Source organism: Mustela nigripes, chromosome 6, assembly GCF_022355385.1.
Source record: "Mustela nigripes isolate SB6536 chromosome 6, MUSNIG.SB6536, whole genome shotgun sequence".
NCBI lineage: Eukaryota > Metazoa > Chordata > Mammalia > Carnivora > Mustelidae > Mustela > Mustela nigripes.
The window spans coordinates 87,053,335-87,071,615 of record NC_081562.1 but is presented as its reverse complement, the minus strand read 5'-3'; the positions used below and the strand labels follow the sequence as shown (position 1 = coordinate 87,071,615).

The 18,281-nt window shown below is 51.4% G+C and overlaps 1 protein-coding gene across 1 annotated transcript; it reads right to left on the bottom strand.

The window, feature by feature from the left end:
* On the bottom strand, window positions 1-10,054 carry LOC132019707 (keratin, type II cuticular Hb5-like). The gene is made up of 7 exons (XM_059403184.1): window positions 9,632-10,054; window positions 6,846-7,054; window positions 5,486-5,546; window positions 4,784-4,879; window positions 3,966-4,130; window positions 3,620-3,745; window positions 1-225 (listed from the first exon to the last, which is right to left on the bottom strand). The coding sequence occupies exons 1-7, from the start codon at window positions 10,052-10,054 to the stop codon at window positions 1-3; spliced, it is 1,305 nt and encodes a 434-aa protein (XP_059259167.1).
* Between the last annotated feature and the right edge of the window lie 8,227 nt (window positions 10,055-18,281).

The following is an 18,281-nucleotide window of genomic DNA, read 5'->3' as shown; positions in this document are numbered from 1 at the left end:
TCACCGGCTCTCCTCGCCCTCCAGCAGCTTGCGGTAAGTGGCGATCTCCACGTCCAGGCCCAGCTTGGAGTTCATCACTTCCTGGTACTCCTTGAGCAGGCAGGCCATGTCCTGCTTGGCCTTCTGCAGGGCCTCCTCCAGCCCTACCAGCTTGCACTTGGCATCCCTGAGGGCCGCCTCGCCCTGCTGCTCCGCCTCCACCACAGAGCCCTCGAGCTTGCAGCGCTGTCAGGGAGGAGAGGAGGGAAGGGTTTAGAAGGGGTTGCAGGCTGTGGGAATCCTGGTGGGTCCCCCATGGCCTCAGTCAACCCCATTCAAAATGGTCAACTTGCAAATTAATGAGGCAGGAAAATAATGGCACTTTGGGGCTTTCTTGCTCCATTTTTGTACCACTTTATTGTAAAATTCAAGTCCCCGGTGAGCCGTTAGGGAGCAATGGAACAGGGCTGGTAATAAGTGGTGATACTATCTGACGTCTGTTTACCGTTGTTAGTTTACAAGGTACTTTCACAGATCTACCTTACCCGCCTACAGTTACTCTGTGAGCTTGTCAGTACAGGCGTGGTTATTCCCATTATGCAGATGAAGAAACTGAGACTCAGAGAAGCTGTGACTTGCCCTAAGCTACCCGAGTAATTAGTGTCAAGCCCAGGTTTTCATAGGCCATTCTCTGACCCACTGAGATCAGCATGCTAGAAGAAGTCCCCCTCTAGCCACCCACTGTACTAACTGCAGCTCCTCCCTTCTGCCCCACTTAAAACAGAAGGAACTCCCACAGCTCAATAGTAAAAGCAAAAACAAAAACAACCCTAATAATTGGATTTTCAAAATGGGCTAAGAACTTAAAGAGACATTTCTCTGAAGAAGACATATAAATGTCTTGCAGGTACAGAAGAAACTGCTCGACGACATCCTTTTCAAGGAACGGCAAATCAACACCACCATGAGAATCATCTCACACCTGCCTGGTGGGCTATTAACAAAATACAAGGTCAGTGTTATTGAGGATGTGGAGAAACTGAACCTCTCACAAACTGTTGGTGGGGATGCAAAAGAGTGCAGCCACTATGGAAAACAGTGTGGAGGTTCCTCAACAAATTAGAAATAGAACTTCCCTATGATCCAGCAATCCCACTTCTGAGTATTTATCCAAAATTACTAAAATCAGGATCTTGAAGAAATATTAACATTCCCATGTTCATTGCAGCACAATTCACCAAAGCCAAGACATGGGAACAACTTAAGTGTCCATCTACAGATGAACATAAAGAAAACGTGGTATAAACATACAGTGGAATGCTATTCAGCCTTTTATTTAAACTTTTTTTTTTTAAGATTTTATTTATTTATCTGACAGAGAGAGATCACAAGTAGGCAGAGAGGCAGGCAGAGAGAGAGAGGGAAGCGGGCTCCCTGCTGAGCAGAGAGCCTGATGCGGGGCTCGATCCCAGGACCCTGAGATCATGACCTGAGCCGAAGGCAGTGGCTTAATCCACTCAGCCACCCAGGCGCCCCTCAGCCTTTTATTTAAAAAAAGGAAAAAATTCTGCATTATACCACAACATGGATGAACCTTGAATACATTATGCTGAGTCTAGTAAGGCAGATACAGGAAGACAAACTGCCTGATTCCACTTTAGGGAGTAGCTAAAATAGTAAAATTTTTTAAAATTTAAATTAAAATTAAAAAGTCAAATTTATAGACTCAAGCAGTGGGATGATGGCTGCCAAGGACTGGAAGGAGGGAAAATACGGAGTTACTAATCAATGGCCACAAAGTCTCAGTTAAGCAGGATGAATGAATTCTAGAGATCCGCTGTACCACACTGTCCACAATCATATATTGTACACCTAAAGACCCACTAGAAGGGTAGATCTCATATGAAGAGTTCTTGCCACAATGAAATAAATATTCTTTAAAAGCATATTAGCATGCAAGCGAGGATAACTTCCAATCTTCTCTAATTTCACTTCCAGGACCATTCTTATATTTTATCACCTCAGCTATAAATAGCAATAAATTAATCGTGATACATCTTACACAGTGTTTAAGAACCACGACACAGAAGGGAGAGGACAGAAATTGAGCCACAGATATATGAAAAACTCAGGGCTGGGACAGAGGTAGTATCACAAACCAGTCGGTAAGAACAGATTACATGATCCATTCTCTTACTACCCATAGAAACAAATTAACCCAAGTCTTACTCCTTGCATATACAAAAAATAAAGTTCTGACAGGTGAAAGACCTAAATGTGAGAGGTAAAACTATAAAACTAGTCGAAGACAAGAATGCAAGAGGATACCTCTATGACCTCAAACTTTCATAGGTATAAACCATTAAGGGAAGAGCTGAAGGGTGTGGTCACATCCGGGTTGAAGACTTCCTTTCAGGAAAGCAAACAAACAAGGGGCAGTCTGAGAGGAGCTGAGCTGCAACAGGCAGAACTGACAAAGGGTTACCACCTAGACATAGTGGACAAGGAACTGCTGCAAACTGTCAAGAAAAAAGACAGGAATCACAATACAAAAATGAGCAGATAATAGGACTAGGCAGTTCTTAGAATGGGAAAAGCAAATGAGTATGTAAGCCTAGAAGGAGACGTTCGACATCACTAGTTAACCAGAGAAATGAAAATTAAAAAAACAACTTGTTACTAGTTTACACCTCTTAGATCCATAAGAATTGGGGTCTGATCATAGCGAGTTTGAGCTGAAGCTGCCGCCTGCCTACGGTGGGACTGTATGTGAGCACAGAGCTCTGAGTGCTCTTATGGGAAGTAATTCAGTGAATATCCTACAACTCAACAATTCCATTTCTTGCTTTATGCCTTCAAGACATCTCTCATGGAGATGTATATGGAAGCATGCACACATGTATAAAAACAGGAAAAATGTTCATGATACAACTGGTGGCATAGCAAAGACTTGGAGGCCAACAAAGTGGACATCCATAGGGGAATGAACAGGAAACTCTGGTTTATGAATATTAATGCCTTCAATGCACAGAAAAGATAAAACAGATCATTTAGAGCAACATGAATGGATGTCAATGACTTTGAACTGGCAACAGGAAGAATCAGATAGATTAATGGCATAATGTCACGATGTAAATTTAAAACACTAAGAAATCTATATGAATTTATTTTGAAGGATGCATATGTATCTATGTATGTAAATATATGTGTGCAAGAGGGATGTATATTAGCTGCATGAGAATGGAATGAAGATGAAGGAAAAACCATGCTCAGTTGCAAAGATGCACAGATGGTGGGAGTGAATGGCACTTTGAACAGAGTGGCATTACATCAGTTCGGGTCTGTGCACCTCAAGTCCATCCAGAGAGGCAGGGGGAGAGACAGCAGGACACAACCTGCCCTAGACCACGCTGTCTATGTTTAAAGGAGAGAAATGGTAAAGGGATAAGAAGGGAAATAAGAGCAGAATTCAGAGAAGATAGACCAACCCTCCCCCTAAAATGTTTTGTGCAAACTTCAGAGGCAGGTGGTTAAACTATAAGCCTCTCCAAAAAGAGCAGCAGCCCGTCCAGGTAGGAGGGAAGCATAGAGCAGATCAGAAGCAGCAGGTAAACTGGGTGAGGTCTCAGCGCCCCCTGACCTGCTGCTTGGCATTCTCCACCTCCGCTGTGAGCCTCTGCATCAGGCGGTTCAGCTCGTTGAGCTCATCCTTGGTTCTGCGGAGGTTCTCGCCCTGCTGGCTCACGGTGGCTTTCATCTCCTCACACTGTGGGTTGGGGGACCAATACTGAGAAACAGCCAATGGTTGCAACATTGTGGGAGAGGATGCTGGGAAGAACCCTCTGTTCTTCCACGGTCCCACCTCCCACCCCTGCTCTGCTTGGGTTTGTGCTGTGGCCCCTCTCAGTGCATGGGCACCTGTCCCAGGAATCTCTGGGTTCCAGCTATGATCCTTGCCCAATGGGCAGCCTGGCCCTCCGGATCACCTTGGTTTGGTACCAGGACTCAGCCTCGGCCCGGCTGCGGCTGGCAACATCGTCATACTGAGCCTTGATCTCGGCCACAACCGAGTCCATGTTGAGCTCCCGGCTGTTGTCCATCTTGACCACCACCGAGGTGTCCGAGATTTGTGACTGAAGAAGGTAGATTTCCTGTGGGAGATAGCAACCAGTGTCCTCAGCTCCAAATCCCCCTTCAATTCCCATCTCTGGAGGTAAAAAACAGTCCCCATCTGAAGCTTCAGGAATTAAACTGGAGAATTTCAGAGGGGATTTTAAGAGAAGAGGGCTGGAATCTGGACCATGGCCTCAAGGCAAAGAGCAAGGTGAGATTCCATTAAAGCCTGGATCAACCGAGGCTAATTTCTAGGGATAGAGACAAAGGGGGTTTTTCCACCTGGGACCCCAACTATCCATATCAGCTCTAGTTATCTGTATAAATGTAATCAACCAGATAATGGGTTTTCTAATTAAGTTTTCATACTACCTGAATTAGTAAGATATTATTATCTCTATATACCTATACCTATATTCTCAAATCTCTACTTCATGTTATACTGTGTAGACAGGCAACGAAATATAGTCTTTTGAATTATTTTAAAGGAAGGACATCATCCATTTCCATTTTTCAAGGAGGCCTGAGCAAGAGAAATCTCTGGTCACAGAAGGAGAGGGTGGTTAGGCCCTAAAAGAGTTAGGGACGAACAACCCTCTCTAGAGCCAAAGGGCCAAGACAAGCCACAACCCAAAAAGCCCTCCACCCTCTCCTCCCTCACTTGCTCTTCTGGAGATGGGAAGAAACTCACCTCCTCATAGAGGGCCTGCAAGAAACCCATCTCCTCTCTCAGCGCCTCCACGTTGGCCTCCAGGTCAGCCTTGCGCAGGTAGGCACAGTCTATGTCCTGGTAGACACACACGGGAAAGGAGGGAACATGGAGGACATCAGCACTGGAGGAACATGCCACTGGACATCAGTACTCTATCGGGGGCCCCGAGGCCATGTTATGACCCACTCTTCTCCCACCACAGGAACATCCGTGGAACCAACTAGGAATAAAGAGTGGAGAGAAATCTGACCCCTTACAGACTTTTTTCTGATTCCTCTAGGACTGGAAATCTTCCTGAAGTGGGTAGCTTAGAATCACAGCCCAAAATGTTAGACTGCTACCGCTGAGCCAGACTGGCCGATGGAGCATGACCATGTGGTGGCCACAGAGCCTTGAGTACATGCCCAAGCAAGTCATCCTTGGCACCCAGGTCAGGCGCCACCTAAGCAGCTGGTTCTCATGCCTGAGACCTCATGGTGCTGCTGTCCAGCTCTCTGCAGATGCCCTGATCAGTTCCCATGGTCACTTGTAAATCAATTTCACTATCACAGGGACATTGCTGACTAATTGGCCTCCATCTGTTAGGGGACTCAAGTGCCTGGCCATGACCATTAGACTGACACAAACTTGGCCTCCAGCATCCAAGATTTCATTCCTCTCCGTGTGGGAAGAGTCACTCACCTTCTTCAGCACCACAAACTCATTCTCGGCTGTGGTCCTGAGAGCCACCTCCTCTTCATACCTAAGGAGACACAGCACAGGTGGAAAGGCCCCTGAGGAGGAGGGCTTTGGGCTGGCCAGAGAGCCCAAGGATTTCAAAACTCCTTGGTTCTACCCTTCACTTGCTGCATGCTTTGCGAGAAGAGGCGTGGCCTCTCTGGGCTTCTATTCTTCAGTCACAAGGAACACACCAAGAAGATACTGGACACGGAGCTCAAGTCCCTGGTTTCTGGTCCAAGCTTGGACTGAAGTGGCTGCAAAACTCAGGCAAGTCATTGAATCTCTCTGCATCTTGGGTTAAATTGACTGGTGTGCAGGAAGTTTCTCTGGACTTATTTGTGGAATGAATGGAAGACACATGCTCTGGGGGTGGGGTCTTTCAGCCTTTATGTACAAAACATAAAGCTCCCTGAAGCGATCCCTGGAACGTTCTCTTCCCCTCCCCTAACATCCAAGGACTTGACATTCTGGAAGCACCCCACTGTGCCCAGACTGCTGGGGGACATTTCCACCCCCCTCTCCACCTGCTGGCACATTCTCTTACTCCTGCCCATGAGGCCATTCCTGGCCTGGCCCAGCCAGCAGGAGAACCAGAGTTCTCACGGCACGCTTTCCACAACTTTTTAATAACAGAGTAATTTGGGCTTCTATAAACTCTGAGCTGTGTAATTACCGGCCCTCACACTCACAGAGACTGGGAGGCAGACGTTGCCACCTGCAAACAGAGTTGTGCCTGCCTCTGCAGTTACTTCCAGTTAGTATTACCAGGACTGATTATGTCAGAATCCCCCTTCTCTCTGTCCATATCTACCAGGTAAAGAGGGGCAAATTAGCAGTGACCCAGTGAATTTTAACCAGGTAATGGCCAAAACAAGTCAGGTTAAAATGAAAGATTTACATGGACCTTTGAATTGCAGAGCCTTGCAGAACAAGAGCCTAGTGATTTATCTACAGAGTAAATAAAGGAATTATCTGAGCTCATCAGATACCTTGAATGGCATTGGCCAGATCATCTTTAAGATACATCTATCTCCCCAGGGACGTTTCCTTTCTTTCCATCCTAGCGCTGACTGCTCCCAAGTTCTTCCCTCCAGCCCTGTGATCTCTACCCTCCTGTTTCATCATTCCTTTCTCTGGATCTCCCCAGGACAGGGCCCACAAGGGCCGGGAGCGGAGACCAGATGGAGTCGCCTGAGGAAACAGAACCATCTGAGTGGTTGCCTGAAATGACCCTGACCTTCAGCCATCTCCACTCCAGGATAGTTGGGGGGGCCAAAACCTGCTCCACCCCCATAAGTACCCCCGGCCAGGCTGCACTCACTTCTTCTTGTAGCCCTCCATCACCTCCTGCACGTGGTTGAGCTCCGAGGCCAGCCTCCCGCTGTCGGCCTCCATGCACTCAGCCTCCCGCCTCAGAGTCTCAATGTAGCCCTCGAACAGGGGCTCCAGGTTGCTCTCACAACACTTGCGGTCCTGGTAGAACTGCCACTTGGTCTCCAGCAGCTTGTTCTGCTGCTCCAGGAAGCGCACCTGCAACCCAGCGGGGAGGAAAAAGACTCAGGGGGAGCCCAGGATCCCGGAGCCCTCACTGCCCTTGGGGAGAGCCCCTGACCTGCAGCAGCTTGTGACCTTCCCCCATAGTCCAAATCATTTGGCAAAGCCTGGAAGCGCAGGTCACAGCTCTTCCCCCAGTCATGTTCCCATCCCCATCTCCCCATAGAGGAGTGTGAGGTGGTTTTCTGCACAGAGTGAAGTAACATCTGATCTGCAAAAACACCCCAGGCCAGGATGGGGGCTGGGGCGCAAAATCAAAGAAGGTCACGTCCTAATCCATGGAACCTGGGAATAGGTTATGCTACATGGCCAAAGGGACCATGTATGTGGAATTTAGGTATGGCGTTGAAGATCAGGAGATCTGGAATTATCCAGATGGCCTCAAGGGACCAAATGGGCCTTTTTTAAAGTGGACAAGGAACCAGAGAGTGGAAAGGGTCACGGAAGGAGGAGGGGGACGAGAGATTCAGAACCTGAGACAGCTACCACTGCGGTCACCAGCTTTGGAGGCGGAAGGAGAAAGGGCCTGAGCCAACGAAAGCCAGTGACCTCTAGAAACAGAAGCAGCTCTGGCAGCAAGCAGCAAGGGAATGGGGACCTCAGTCTTCCGATCACGAGGAACTCAATTCTGCCAAAAGCCTGCACGTCCCTGAAAACAGGTCTCCCCTAAGGCCAACAGCTTGATGTCGGCCTCAGGAGATAATAAATTCATGTTGTTTTAAGCTACTCAGTTTGTGGGCATTCTTAGGGCATTTAAATATGCATCTACCATACTCTCCCTCACTCTGATCCTGGGGTGTGAGAGCCCAGCTGCGGGGGCCCCCAGACCAGGAGTTAGGAGACTTCCCACTGGCTGACTGCCACTAACCAGGTCCCTGTGCCTCCTTCTCTCTGAGCTTCACGGTAAACTGAGGCAGCAGCTGTACATCAGCAAGATCACACAGGGAGGCCCCAGGCCCTTTCTGCCCTGACCAAGTGTTTTATCTGACAGCAAACTGTTTTATAGAAACTGAATTCATTGCCAACATTTAATAACTGAGTAATTTCAGGCAAGAGTCTGGATCTCCATGACCTTAACAGACCAGAGGCTCAGGTGGTGCAGGGCGTGGGTCTGAAGGTGGGTCTCAGCGGCTCCCCCTCCAGCAGGCATGCATCTCAGGCTTGGCTTCATTCAGGTCCTACCAGGCCCCATAACCTTGCCAGCCCTACACTAGGTGATCTGCTCCCAAGCCATAATCTTCTGGGAGCACAAACCTGGAAGAAAGCACCCCTCAACTGCCTATTATTGTGGGAAAAGAAGCCAAACCCTAATGAACCAAAGGCACCTGCCCTGGGTTGCCCCATGCAGACCCAGTCTCTGGCTTGCCCGCTCCACAGGCTTAAACCACCCTGGGCGATACACTTTGCATACCCAGAGCTCATTATGAAAAGGTGGGGGGCTGTCAGCCACCTCAGGGGAGGGAAAGCCAGTCTGGGGAAGGAGTGTGACTGGAACGGACTGCTTACAACTGAGACTGCACAGCGGGATGCTGCTGCCCAGAAGGCCATGTGCAAATGTCCATGCATGCTCAGGGCCCTCACTATGCTTTTGAGCAAATTAGACAAAGAGGCCGCTCCAGGCAGATGCAACCTCCTGCTGGGGCACACAGTCCAGTGAACAGAGCATGGGCTGGATTTCAAGTCCCACCACCCCACACACTTGGTGCGCGTCCTTGTGAAATGAAGACCCTGCCTGATGTGCTGATGGCAGGGGAGAGCCGGCAGTGTGTTAAGAATAGATGTAGGTCCCCTTTGCTTACAGAGATGCCCATTCCTGATGGTGACATTTGTCTGAGAGCAAAGCTCCCACGCACCATCACCCTGTGTGTGTCCACCTACAAAGTCCCTGGGCATAGACAGGCACACCATTCAGCCCTAGAAGATAAGCCTTTCCTCCCCCGGACTTCAGCGGCTGCCCTCCCGCAGAGAGGCTCTCAGACGGAGCACCACCGAGTCAGGGGAAACCAGAGCCCAGCATCCAACCAGAAAGTGGGCTCAGAGAGTGCACTATCAGGAAAGCACAAGTCCACAGCCCCTCCTGGGGCTTCCCCTGAAGTTTTTCAAGTCACTGTCTTTAATCTGTGTCCGTATTAGGTGGGGAAGGGCGCCCAGGGCAGAAGTCGTGGGAACTCACAGCCTACCTACCCTGTCCCCATTGGAAGGAGCAGAAGATGAGCTTCTGGCTCCTCCTCTTCCTGGCTCCCCTGTCCACCCTGGAGGTGGCAGCATCTCCTCCAGGAGGTGGGTCAGACCCCAGCCTAGCAGACATGCCCCTCACGGCTACCACTGTTGATGGTTGAGATCCAAGAGATGGGGCCACGGACACACTCTCTGGTCTTTTGGGGCAGGGAAGCAGCTTCAATGAAAACCAAGAGCCCGATTCAGTCATGCTCTCAAGGCCACCTGCTGATGGGTAGCAGGCCTGGGGTGTAGAGTGAACCCAGCTCACCCCTGAGCTCCAAGTACCTTGCCCATTCCCATGGCACTTCCCCAGGGCGCCGCCCACAGACCCACCTTGTCGATGAAGGCAGCGAACTTGTTGTTAAGATTCTTGATCTGCTCCTTCTCCTCATGCTTCACGCACTGTGCGTTGGGGTCGATCTCCAGGTTGAGAGGCGTGAGGAGGCTCTCGTTGACAGACACGCTGGTGATGCAGGGCAGGCTGGGCCCGAAGAGGCCCCCCACCCGGTAGCCCAAGCTGCTCCCGCTGCGCAGGGGCCATCCACAGCTCACCGCTGTCCTCGGGGACCCCATGGCACACAGGCTCCGGCTGCTAAAGCCCCCCAGGCACCTGTAGCTGGGCCCCCCGGGACTGCCCCTGAGGGAGGCCAGGACACCCACACAGCTACGGGCTGAGGGCTTGGACACGACCGCAGAACAGGAGCTGAAGTTCCTGACCCCAGAGCCGGAGCCGAGACGGTAGGAACGGCTCGCCATGCCTCCACCGTGCAGGGAAGGGAAGGCAGAGAGGATGGAAGCGCTCAGGTCTCACGCTAGAGACCTGTCAATGCCCCTGCCTTTTATGGGGTGGATGACAGGCCTCCCAACAACATAAAAGGCGGGAGAAAGTTATTAATGCCATTTATAAGCGTGGGAATCTCCCGCTAGGCAGACCAAGAAGGAAAGCTGAAACTTGTCTCCTTTAATAAGCATGTGGAGGAGACCCCGTGTCACAGTAAACCTGCCCCTTGCTGCCTTTTCCACCCCACAGGCCTAGACATGGCTCTTCAGCCCCTAATTCCCCTCCTACCCTGTGAGTCCACTGCCGTCATTATCCCCCATGGGCAAGTGGGGGCTTGGGCAGATACACATTCCTGAGACGCCAAGGGTCCCGTGTCCCATAAAGTCAATGGACCCATCCTCCCAGCAGATTACACGTTTCCCTCCATGAGGCCATGAGGATGCCTGGCTGATCTTTCCAGGGTGAGCCCGTGTGGAGTGAACCCTTCCAGCCTTTCCTGTTACTGCATTTCCTGCATTCTCAGAGTCGAGTCACTGGGGCTGGTACAGCCCCTTGGTGCAGAAAGCATGCCTTATCAACTTCCATAGCCTTCACGGCCACCAACACATACTAGATCCGCAGGAAACATTGTTGCAGTTGAAAAGACTAGACACAGGAAGGAAGGGCCAGTATCTGGAGAGTGTCTTCATCTAGTCCACAAATACTGATTGACCCCTCCACTGTGTGCCATGCCCAGGAGCTGTCCCCAAGGAGGTGCCTTCACTCGCGGGCAAGTGCTTAGGTCCCACCAGAACAAGGCCCCAATCTAGATGCCAAGCACACTAGAGCTGGACAGAACTTGCCCTTGAAGAACCTGGTCTCCTGGGGACACCAGACCGAGGCAGGAAAGATCCAGGCAAAAGAAGGAAAGACGACCAGTCAGGTGAAGGGAATGTTCTTGGCTTTCTGAGGGAGGCTGCTCGTGGCAGGTGGAGCATCACAAAGGAGGTGGGACCTGAGGTGGGGCCAGGAAGATGACAGGACATGGCAGAGAGAATAGAAGTGGGGGTGCCAGGAGAGCTACTGAGTCCGAGAGAGATCGCCCAGTTCCTGAGATCCTCTGCCAAACCAAGCTTTGAGCCAGAGCAGCTCAGCCCGATGTCACACCCCAGAGGGGCAGGATGAAAAAGGGACCCAGGGGGAAAGCCCCTCCCTGCAGTCCCGACTCTCATGATGCCTAAGCCTCCAGCAATCCAGTCCTCGGAGTGAAGCTCTCGTTACAGAGAATCTCTGTGTACAAAGACAAGAACAAGGAATGGTCTTCCAGAACTCCCTCTTGGGAGAAGAGGCTTGGGGAGGGGGCATAAGAAAAGAGCCACACAGAACGAGAGAGAATGGGGAGGGTCCTTCTGCTGGCTCACTCATTCTTTCTCTCACGCACCCACGCACACACACACACCTCATAGCAGGAGGACATGGAGGACAGAATCGCACTCTACGTGGGGAGCATAAGAATGGATAGAGGGAGCAGGACCTGCCCCGGGAGCACCAGTCTGAGAAGAGGCCCTTGTTCCTGCACCCGGAGGACAGAGCTGCAAGGCTGAAGCAAGTCCCGGGGTGGGCTGGGGAGACACCCCATCAACCGATTTTCTGCAGAACCAACTTGCCCCAGCCTTTTACTCTTGTGGCCACAGACACACACACTAACCCTAACTAGCAGGAAGGGGAGCTGGGTGTGCCGGAAGCTGAGAGGGCCCCTCCATGGTGGGCAGGCAGAACAAGAGAAGCAAAACAGAAACCAGACCTCAAAACCAATGCTCTGGAAGGGCCTGCCTCACTCTGGACTCTGTTTCTTTTTCTTCATTCAACAAGTACTAACTGAATACCCGTTCCACAAACTTGACATACATCAGGAAATAAAACATACAAAGGTGGATGTTTTCTTAAGCTCCCATTCCAGTGGGAGAGGTCGACCATAAACTTGGGGAGAGAGTGGATTATCTATTTGATGGTAAAACATGTCAGAAGAAGAAAAAAATTGAAAAAGGAAGGGGGACTCAGGAGAAGTGGGAGCAAGATGGGGTCCAATTTTAACAGGATGGTCCCCGTCAACTGCCCCGAGAAGGGGATGTTGAGCAAAGGTTTTGATGAGGTAAGAGGATGAGCCAGTGCAAAGGCCAGAGGTGAGAACAGGCCCAGTCTGAATAGGGAGGCCCTGTGGGGTTTGAGCAGAGACAATGAGAGGGAGTCCCGAGTACAGTGAGTTCGGGGGATACAGAGAGGGGGGGGGGAGAGTGCCATTGGACCCTGTGGGATGGGGCCTGTTCCTCGCTGTGTCCTATTGCTTACCTGGGTGCGCCTGAGATACTTCCAGTCCCAAGCACTGTACGGGGAAAATAAAAAGCAAACCTACTTTGGTGACTTTGGAATTGAAGTTATGCAGCCCACCTTCACACAGGGTCATTCCAGAACGTCCGGGAACTCATGGCAGAAGGCTTCCCACTGCCCAGGACCGGCAACCTCTCTGGTGACCAAGGCATGGTATCACCTCAGGAGTGGTTCCTGCTGCCTTCTCTGAGGGGACCTCCCACGGATATTCCCCAAGATAGAGAATTGGAGTAGACTCATTCATCAGCATCCCATTTGGAGCACCCCTGTTGGGCAGTCCCTCAACAAGCCTGGCTCACTCCCCAATATCCAGGTTGGCTTTGGGTACCTTTGGCCCAAATAAAAATGTCTGGCCTAATTTCACTAATCTTGAGGCCAGGGTACAGGGCACAAAGGCAAGCTCCAGGGACCTCCTTTCCCAGAGTGGCCTACATTCTGGGTGGGCAGAACTTCCAGGCTTACTAAATGTGTTCTTGTATTCTGGTATCATAAAGAATGCTAAAAGCTTTCAAAAGAAAACAGTGTAATGGCTCTAGTGAGGTGGGGGCACCAAGCAGGCTGGGGGAGTTGATGGGGAAGAGGACTTCATCACTGACATTATTTAGAATCGCTCCTGCTAGGTGACCATTAAAACAAACTGATTTTTTGTCTGCTTTATTGTTTTTAAATTTTCTACCAAAAAATGCACCCCTGGGGCCCCTACCCAGGGCAGATGGATCCCACTGCCACCCCCAACCCTTTCCCATATATCACTGAATGGCTCAAATACAGCCAAAGTTTATTCCCTGCTCATGGAACACTGTGGAAGGGGTAGATCAGTGGGTAGGACAGCTTTCCTCTGCGCAGTTACCCAGGGACCAAGGTTCTGATAACTGCTGTGATCCCCCATCCTGCTTGGCATATGCAGTGCTAGCCTCTAGGATGTTAGATGAATCACCAAAGGAAAACTGGGGATCTCCTGTTATGGGCCCTGGAGAGCAGGGGATGTACTAAATGGTTTTTCTTTTTTGCTTCTGGCTCAAGGATATTTGCTTTTCTTACCGATACCACCAACATTATGAAGGTGTCCAAAAAAAGTCCAGAAAGGAGAATCTCGGCTTGAGTCTTCTGCTGTGCCCAGCTCCTGAAGGAGAATTGGCAATTCCTGGCCAGAATATTCAGAAAACCACCAGGGTCAGGACTGTGGGGGAGACCCCTGAAAACAGAGAATAGGGCTGTGGAGGGAACCCTGCTCACAGCCAGCCCAGGCTGCCCTGCCTGCATCTGTCTTTGGCCACAGGACTTTCCTGAGCACCTGCATGCATCCGGTGAAGGCATCATGACCATGCTAGCTGATGCTCTGGGGACCAGAAGGTGGGGGAGCAGGGTGGCCATTGAACACCCATTCCCCACCCCAGTCTGTGGGTCCCTGGCCCAGCACACCCACTCATCCACTTGTTCAGCAACTGCTTATCAAGCCCCTGAGGGTCATGCATTGTGCTAGGTGCTGGTGACACCAAGCTGGACAAAAGCCCAGCCGTGCCCTCCAGTGGCTCACAGCCTACCAGTCACAGTGGGAGACCTGGCATCTACAGCACAGAATGGTAACAGACATGTGCAAAGATGCCATACTCCTTTTAAAGGAAATGGTCCCTGAACCAAGTGTGGAGATGCCCAAAGCCAGGGAACAGAGTCTGTGAAGGTATGGAGGGACACCCAGCTGGCTGAGTGTGGCCGGAGGGCAGGGCCTCCCTTGCGGGGTGATGAGGAAGCAGGAGGAGGAGGAAGGAGGGCCCAGGAGTTCCCCCCATCCTGTCAGCAGCAGAGTTTCCTCTGGCTTAGAGAGGCAGGTGGGTGGGGCTGCATGGTGATGGATGGGGTGAGTGGGTGGGTGGGAGGAAGGTGGCTGGATGTACATTGGGATCAGTCAAGAAGCAGGGCGAAGAACAGATTGTGAGAACATGATAAAAGGCAGCAAATCCAGCTGGCAAGCTATGGCGTGAAACAAAATGAGAAATAACATAGCCGGAGCTCAGACCACGTTGGAGGGGATGAAGAAGAAACGGAAGGACCGCGAAGAGTCAGAAGGTCTTGGTAACTGGTTGGATGTGGTATAAGCAAAACAAAAGTCAGGATGGCCAAGAGCAAGGAGTCCTACCGCCCCCCTCAGCCAGGCATCAAGATGCACACGAGCCCAGACCTGACTGGGTGTGTGAAGAAAATTAACAGAGACAGTCTCCAAGAGCACTTAGCACAGCCAGTGGCTCACTCTCGACACTCAGCCATGGTCACTCTGGCTTTTCATCCCCCCTTGGGATGAGCACAAAAGGACATCAGTCCCCCAAGTTCTAAGAAGCTATACACTGGAAATGGCCACCACCTGTCATGGTCACCAGCTTCGGTGGGAGGAGAGCTGAGACGGAAGGGTCGGCCTTGCCGGCATCCGGTAGCAGGCAAGTCAACGTGTGGCCAAGCATCACAAGGCAGCACTGTGTGTGGGGACCTCACTGGAACCAACCCTTGAACAAAAGGGCACGTGAAGCCACCACCCCCATGGTGGCCATGGAGTGCCCCCCGCCTCCATCAGGTGTCACCTAGGCAGAGCGCCGCTTGATGGTGACCCCTCTGACACATGTTGGAAATCTTCAAAAAGAAGGAGGTAATGAAAAGATGAACCAAGCCATAAACACACGAGCTAAACCCAGGGCTAAACCCAGGTTTAGGGGCAGAGAGAGAGAAGAGTCTTGAGCAGACTTTAAGACTAAAATTGTATCGGGGCTCCTGGGTGGCTCTTTCGGTTAAGTGTCTACCTTTGGCTCAGGTCATGATCCTGGAGTCCTGGGATCAAGCCCACATTGGGCTCCCTGCTTAGGGGGAAGCCTGCTTCTCCCTCTGCCTGCCGCTCTCCCTGCTTGTGCAATCCCTCTCTTCGACAAATAAATAAATAAGATTTTTTTTAAAGGTTAAAAAAAAGCTGAACTTGTATCAGGAATTCAGGACATCTTCAATTCTGGAATAAGATGATTCTAATGAGCAAGTGGTCACAAACTATGACATCTAGCCAAGATGTCTGTCCCCGTAATTGCAGCTGTGTCATAAACCACCCTGCAACTTAGCAGCTTTAAAAAGCAACATTCAGGGGCGCCTGGGTGGCTCAGTGGGTTGAGCCTCTGCCTTCTGCTCGGGTCATGGTCTCGGGGTCCTGGGATTGAGCCCCGTGTCGGGCTCTCTGCTCAGTGGGGGAGCCTGCTTTCCCCTCTCTCTGCCTGCCTCTCTGCCTGCTTATGATCTCTGTCTGTCAAATAGACTTAAAAAAAAAAAAAAAAAGCAACATTCATTTTACTCAAGAATCTGCAATCTGGGCGGTGCTCCACAGGGACAGCTCATTCTTCTGTCCCAAGTTGCTCCTGCCCTATCAGGCATCACCTATAGACACATGGAGCCCAGAGAAGGGGGCGCTCCCGCCCTCTGTGGTGCAGACCATGTAAGTGGAAGAGTAAACAGTCCAAGCCCCCTTGAAGTGCTGACCAAGACACACCCGGGGGGTGTTTAGGCGCCCAGGGTCCAGAGACCCAGCCCTGTGAGAGTCTTGAAGAAGAGGAAGTTGTCTGTCTTGGTTTGGCGGGAAGAGTGGTGGGCACATGTGAGGCAGCTATACCCACAGACACCGAGTAAGGCTGCCAGGGGGTAGGGCTAATGTTACAGGATGCTCAGAGAGGACCATCAGAAGGCTGCCGAGATGGAGACTCAGCTTTGGGCTCTATTTAAGGGCCATTCCCAGAGCTTCCTAATACCGTCCACGGAACAGGGAGGTAGCTACCTGCCTGGAGGGCGCGGCAGGACACAATGCCCTCCAGAGTCCATGAACTCCAACAGCTCAGAAGCCTTGCCAGAGAAGGACTTTCAGGAGACAAACAGGAAGAAAAGTTGGCCCACAGACACCTATAATTACCCCTTTCCTGTGTTCTTCCAGGAGCTCATCCAACGGCATCACACCCGCACGACGTGCAACCCATTTCACAAAACAAAGCCCTGAGCGCTGAGGCTCAGAGGAACCTGTCAGGCTGTGTGAGTCACCCCTCTGCCTCAGAAGCGCCTCAGAAAAGATGCTCCCGGACTGCCTGAACTGCCACGATCTTCCACTGGAGGGCACCCTAGCCTGGCCACAGAAAGCACCTAAGCCTGGCACGTGGAAAACCCCTTTCCTCCAGGAAGCCTTCCTAGGTTGATCAACACAAAAGTGTGGCTTCCTTGGCTCTTCCCTGCCTGGATTTTTCACTCTCCCAGCAGCTTCCCTGCGAGCGCTCAGAACACCACGCTGTACCCTCCCTGGGTGGCCGGCAGTCTCCAACCCCGTGTGTTCACTTCCTCACGGATCTATGTACCAGGCTTCCCTCCTGCAATTTATTGTATGCCTTAATGGTCTTTGCTCCCTAAAAATCTGCTTCCAAGACACATCTGCCAGGTCACCAAAGGCTGAGAGGAAGGCATCAGAAGGCTCCTCGGCCCAGCCTCCAGCAGGCCCCGCAAAGCCCATCTAGCCCATCTCCTAGTCCCTCCCTACTCTATTGTATCTTCTGTTTTTCTCTCCAACCTCTTGGGAAGAGAGGTGAGTCTGTCACATGCTCCAGTTCTTGGCGCACAGAAGCCCCTCCTCTGTTCTCTTCATTTTGTACCCCTCCCATCCCTCTCCTCAGCTCAGCCAACGCATGTGAAAATCCTCACACGGGCGCTCATGCCTGGAAGCAGCAGTGTTCGGGGAGTGTGTCTGTTTTATCTACCAACACGGTATGGTTTTGACGGGTTCTAACTCGACACTATGTCATCTATGACACCGACTGTATGGCTTCCAAGTGCCTTAGTCTGCTTTCATCCCCTTCTCCCTGTCTCTGTCCAGTCTGTCATCTGACTTGCCTCAGCTTCCTCCTGCAGCACACAAGGCCACCATGAACTGTCTTGTCCCTGCAGGAGAATGGCTTTCAGGAAGGGGACTGGGGACTCACAGGGTTTCCACCCACCTAAATTCATTGCAGAATGCTTTGCTACATTCCAGAACGTCTTTCCATTCCCTGTGCATGGGACACCACCCTCCCACCCCACCCCCTCCCTTCAACCCCAGTGCATGGGACATCACTTTCCCATCCCCTATGCATGGGAGCCCACCCTCCCACCCCCACGTGCATGGGACCCCACTCCCCACCTCCCTGTGGAAGAGGTCCCTGTCCGCTCAGCTGCCCACCCGCAGTCAGTAACACCCACGGTCTGATCTTCACCATCCCGATGATAGAGAGGCACCTCATGGCTCACGGTTTTTGCTTTCATCTGCAAGCTTCTAAGAACTGGCAGGGCTCATCCCCAGCTCCTGTGCTCATCGACCAGTTGGTCTTTCCCTTGGCAGGTTGCTCAGGCTCCGGCTGGCTCCCTGCTGGGTCTCCTGCAAGTCCCCTGCTGTCCCATAGGGTAGATGCTGTGCTTTTCCCAGGCTGTCTGCCATCTGTTCCCGTTTCCTCCTGCAGTGAACTGGAATTCTTCATTTTGATGTGTTCATGTCAATCCATTTTTTTTTAACCTTGTGGTTTCAGCTTTTAGCATTTGCTTGAGAATTCTTTCCCCAGCTCTGAGTTACAAGGAAGTTCCCTCACACGTTCTTCTGTTTGGTTCCTATCCAGGTCTTCCAACTGCTGAGGGTCTCCCACTCCAGAAGAAATGGCCCTTTGCTTGTTGCCATGACCTTTAGCAAATACCAAGTTTAGGGGCACCTGGGTGGCGCAGTAGGTTAGCCTCTGCCTTCGGCTCAGGTCATGATCCCGGGGTCCTGGAATCGAGCCCTGCATGGGGCTCTCTGCTCAGCAGGGA

Coding starts and splice junctions, on each gene's coding strand:
- LOC132019707 (XM_059403184.1), bottom strand. CDS start 10,054: ATGGCGAGCCGTTCCTACCGTCTCGGCTCCGGCTCTGGGGTCAGGAAC. Junction 5,547..6,845: donor ATGGAGGGCTACAAGAAGAA/GTGAGTGCAGCC, acceptor GTGTCTCCTTAG/GTATGAAGAGGAGGTGGCTC. Junction 4,131..4,783: donor TGCAGGCCCTCTATGAGGAG/GTGAGTTTCTTC, acceptor TATCTCCCACAG/GAAATCTACCTTCTTCAGTC.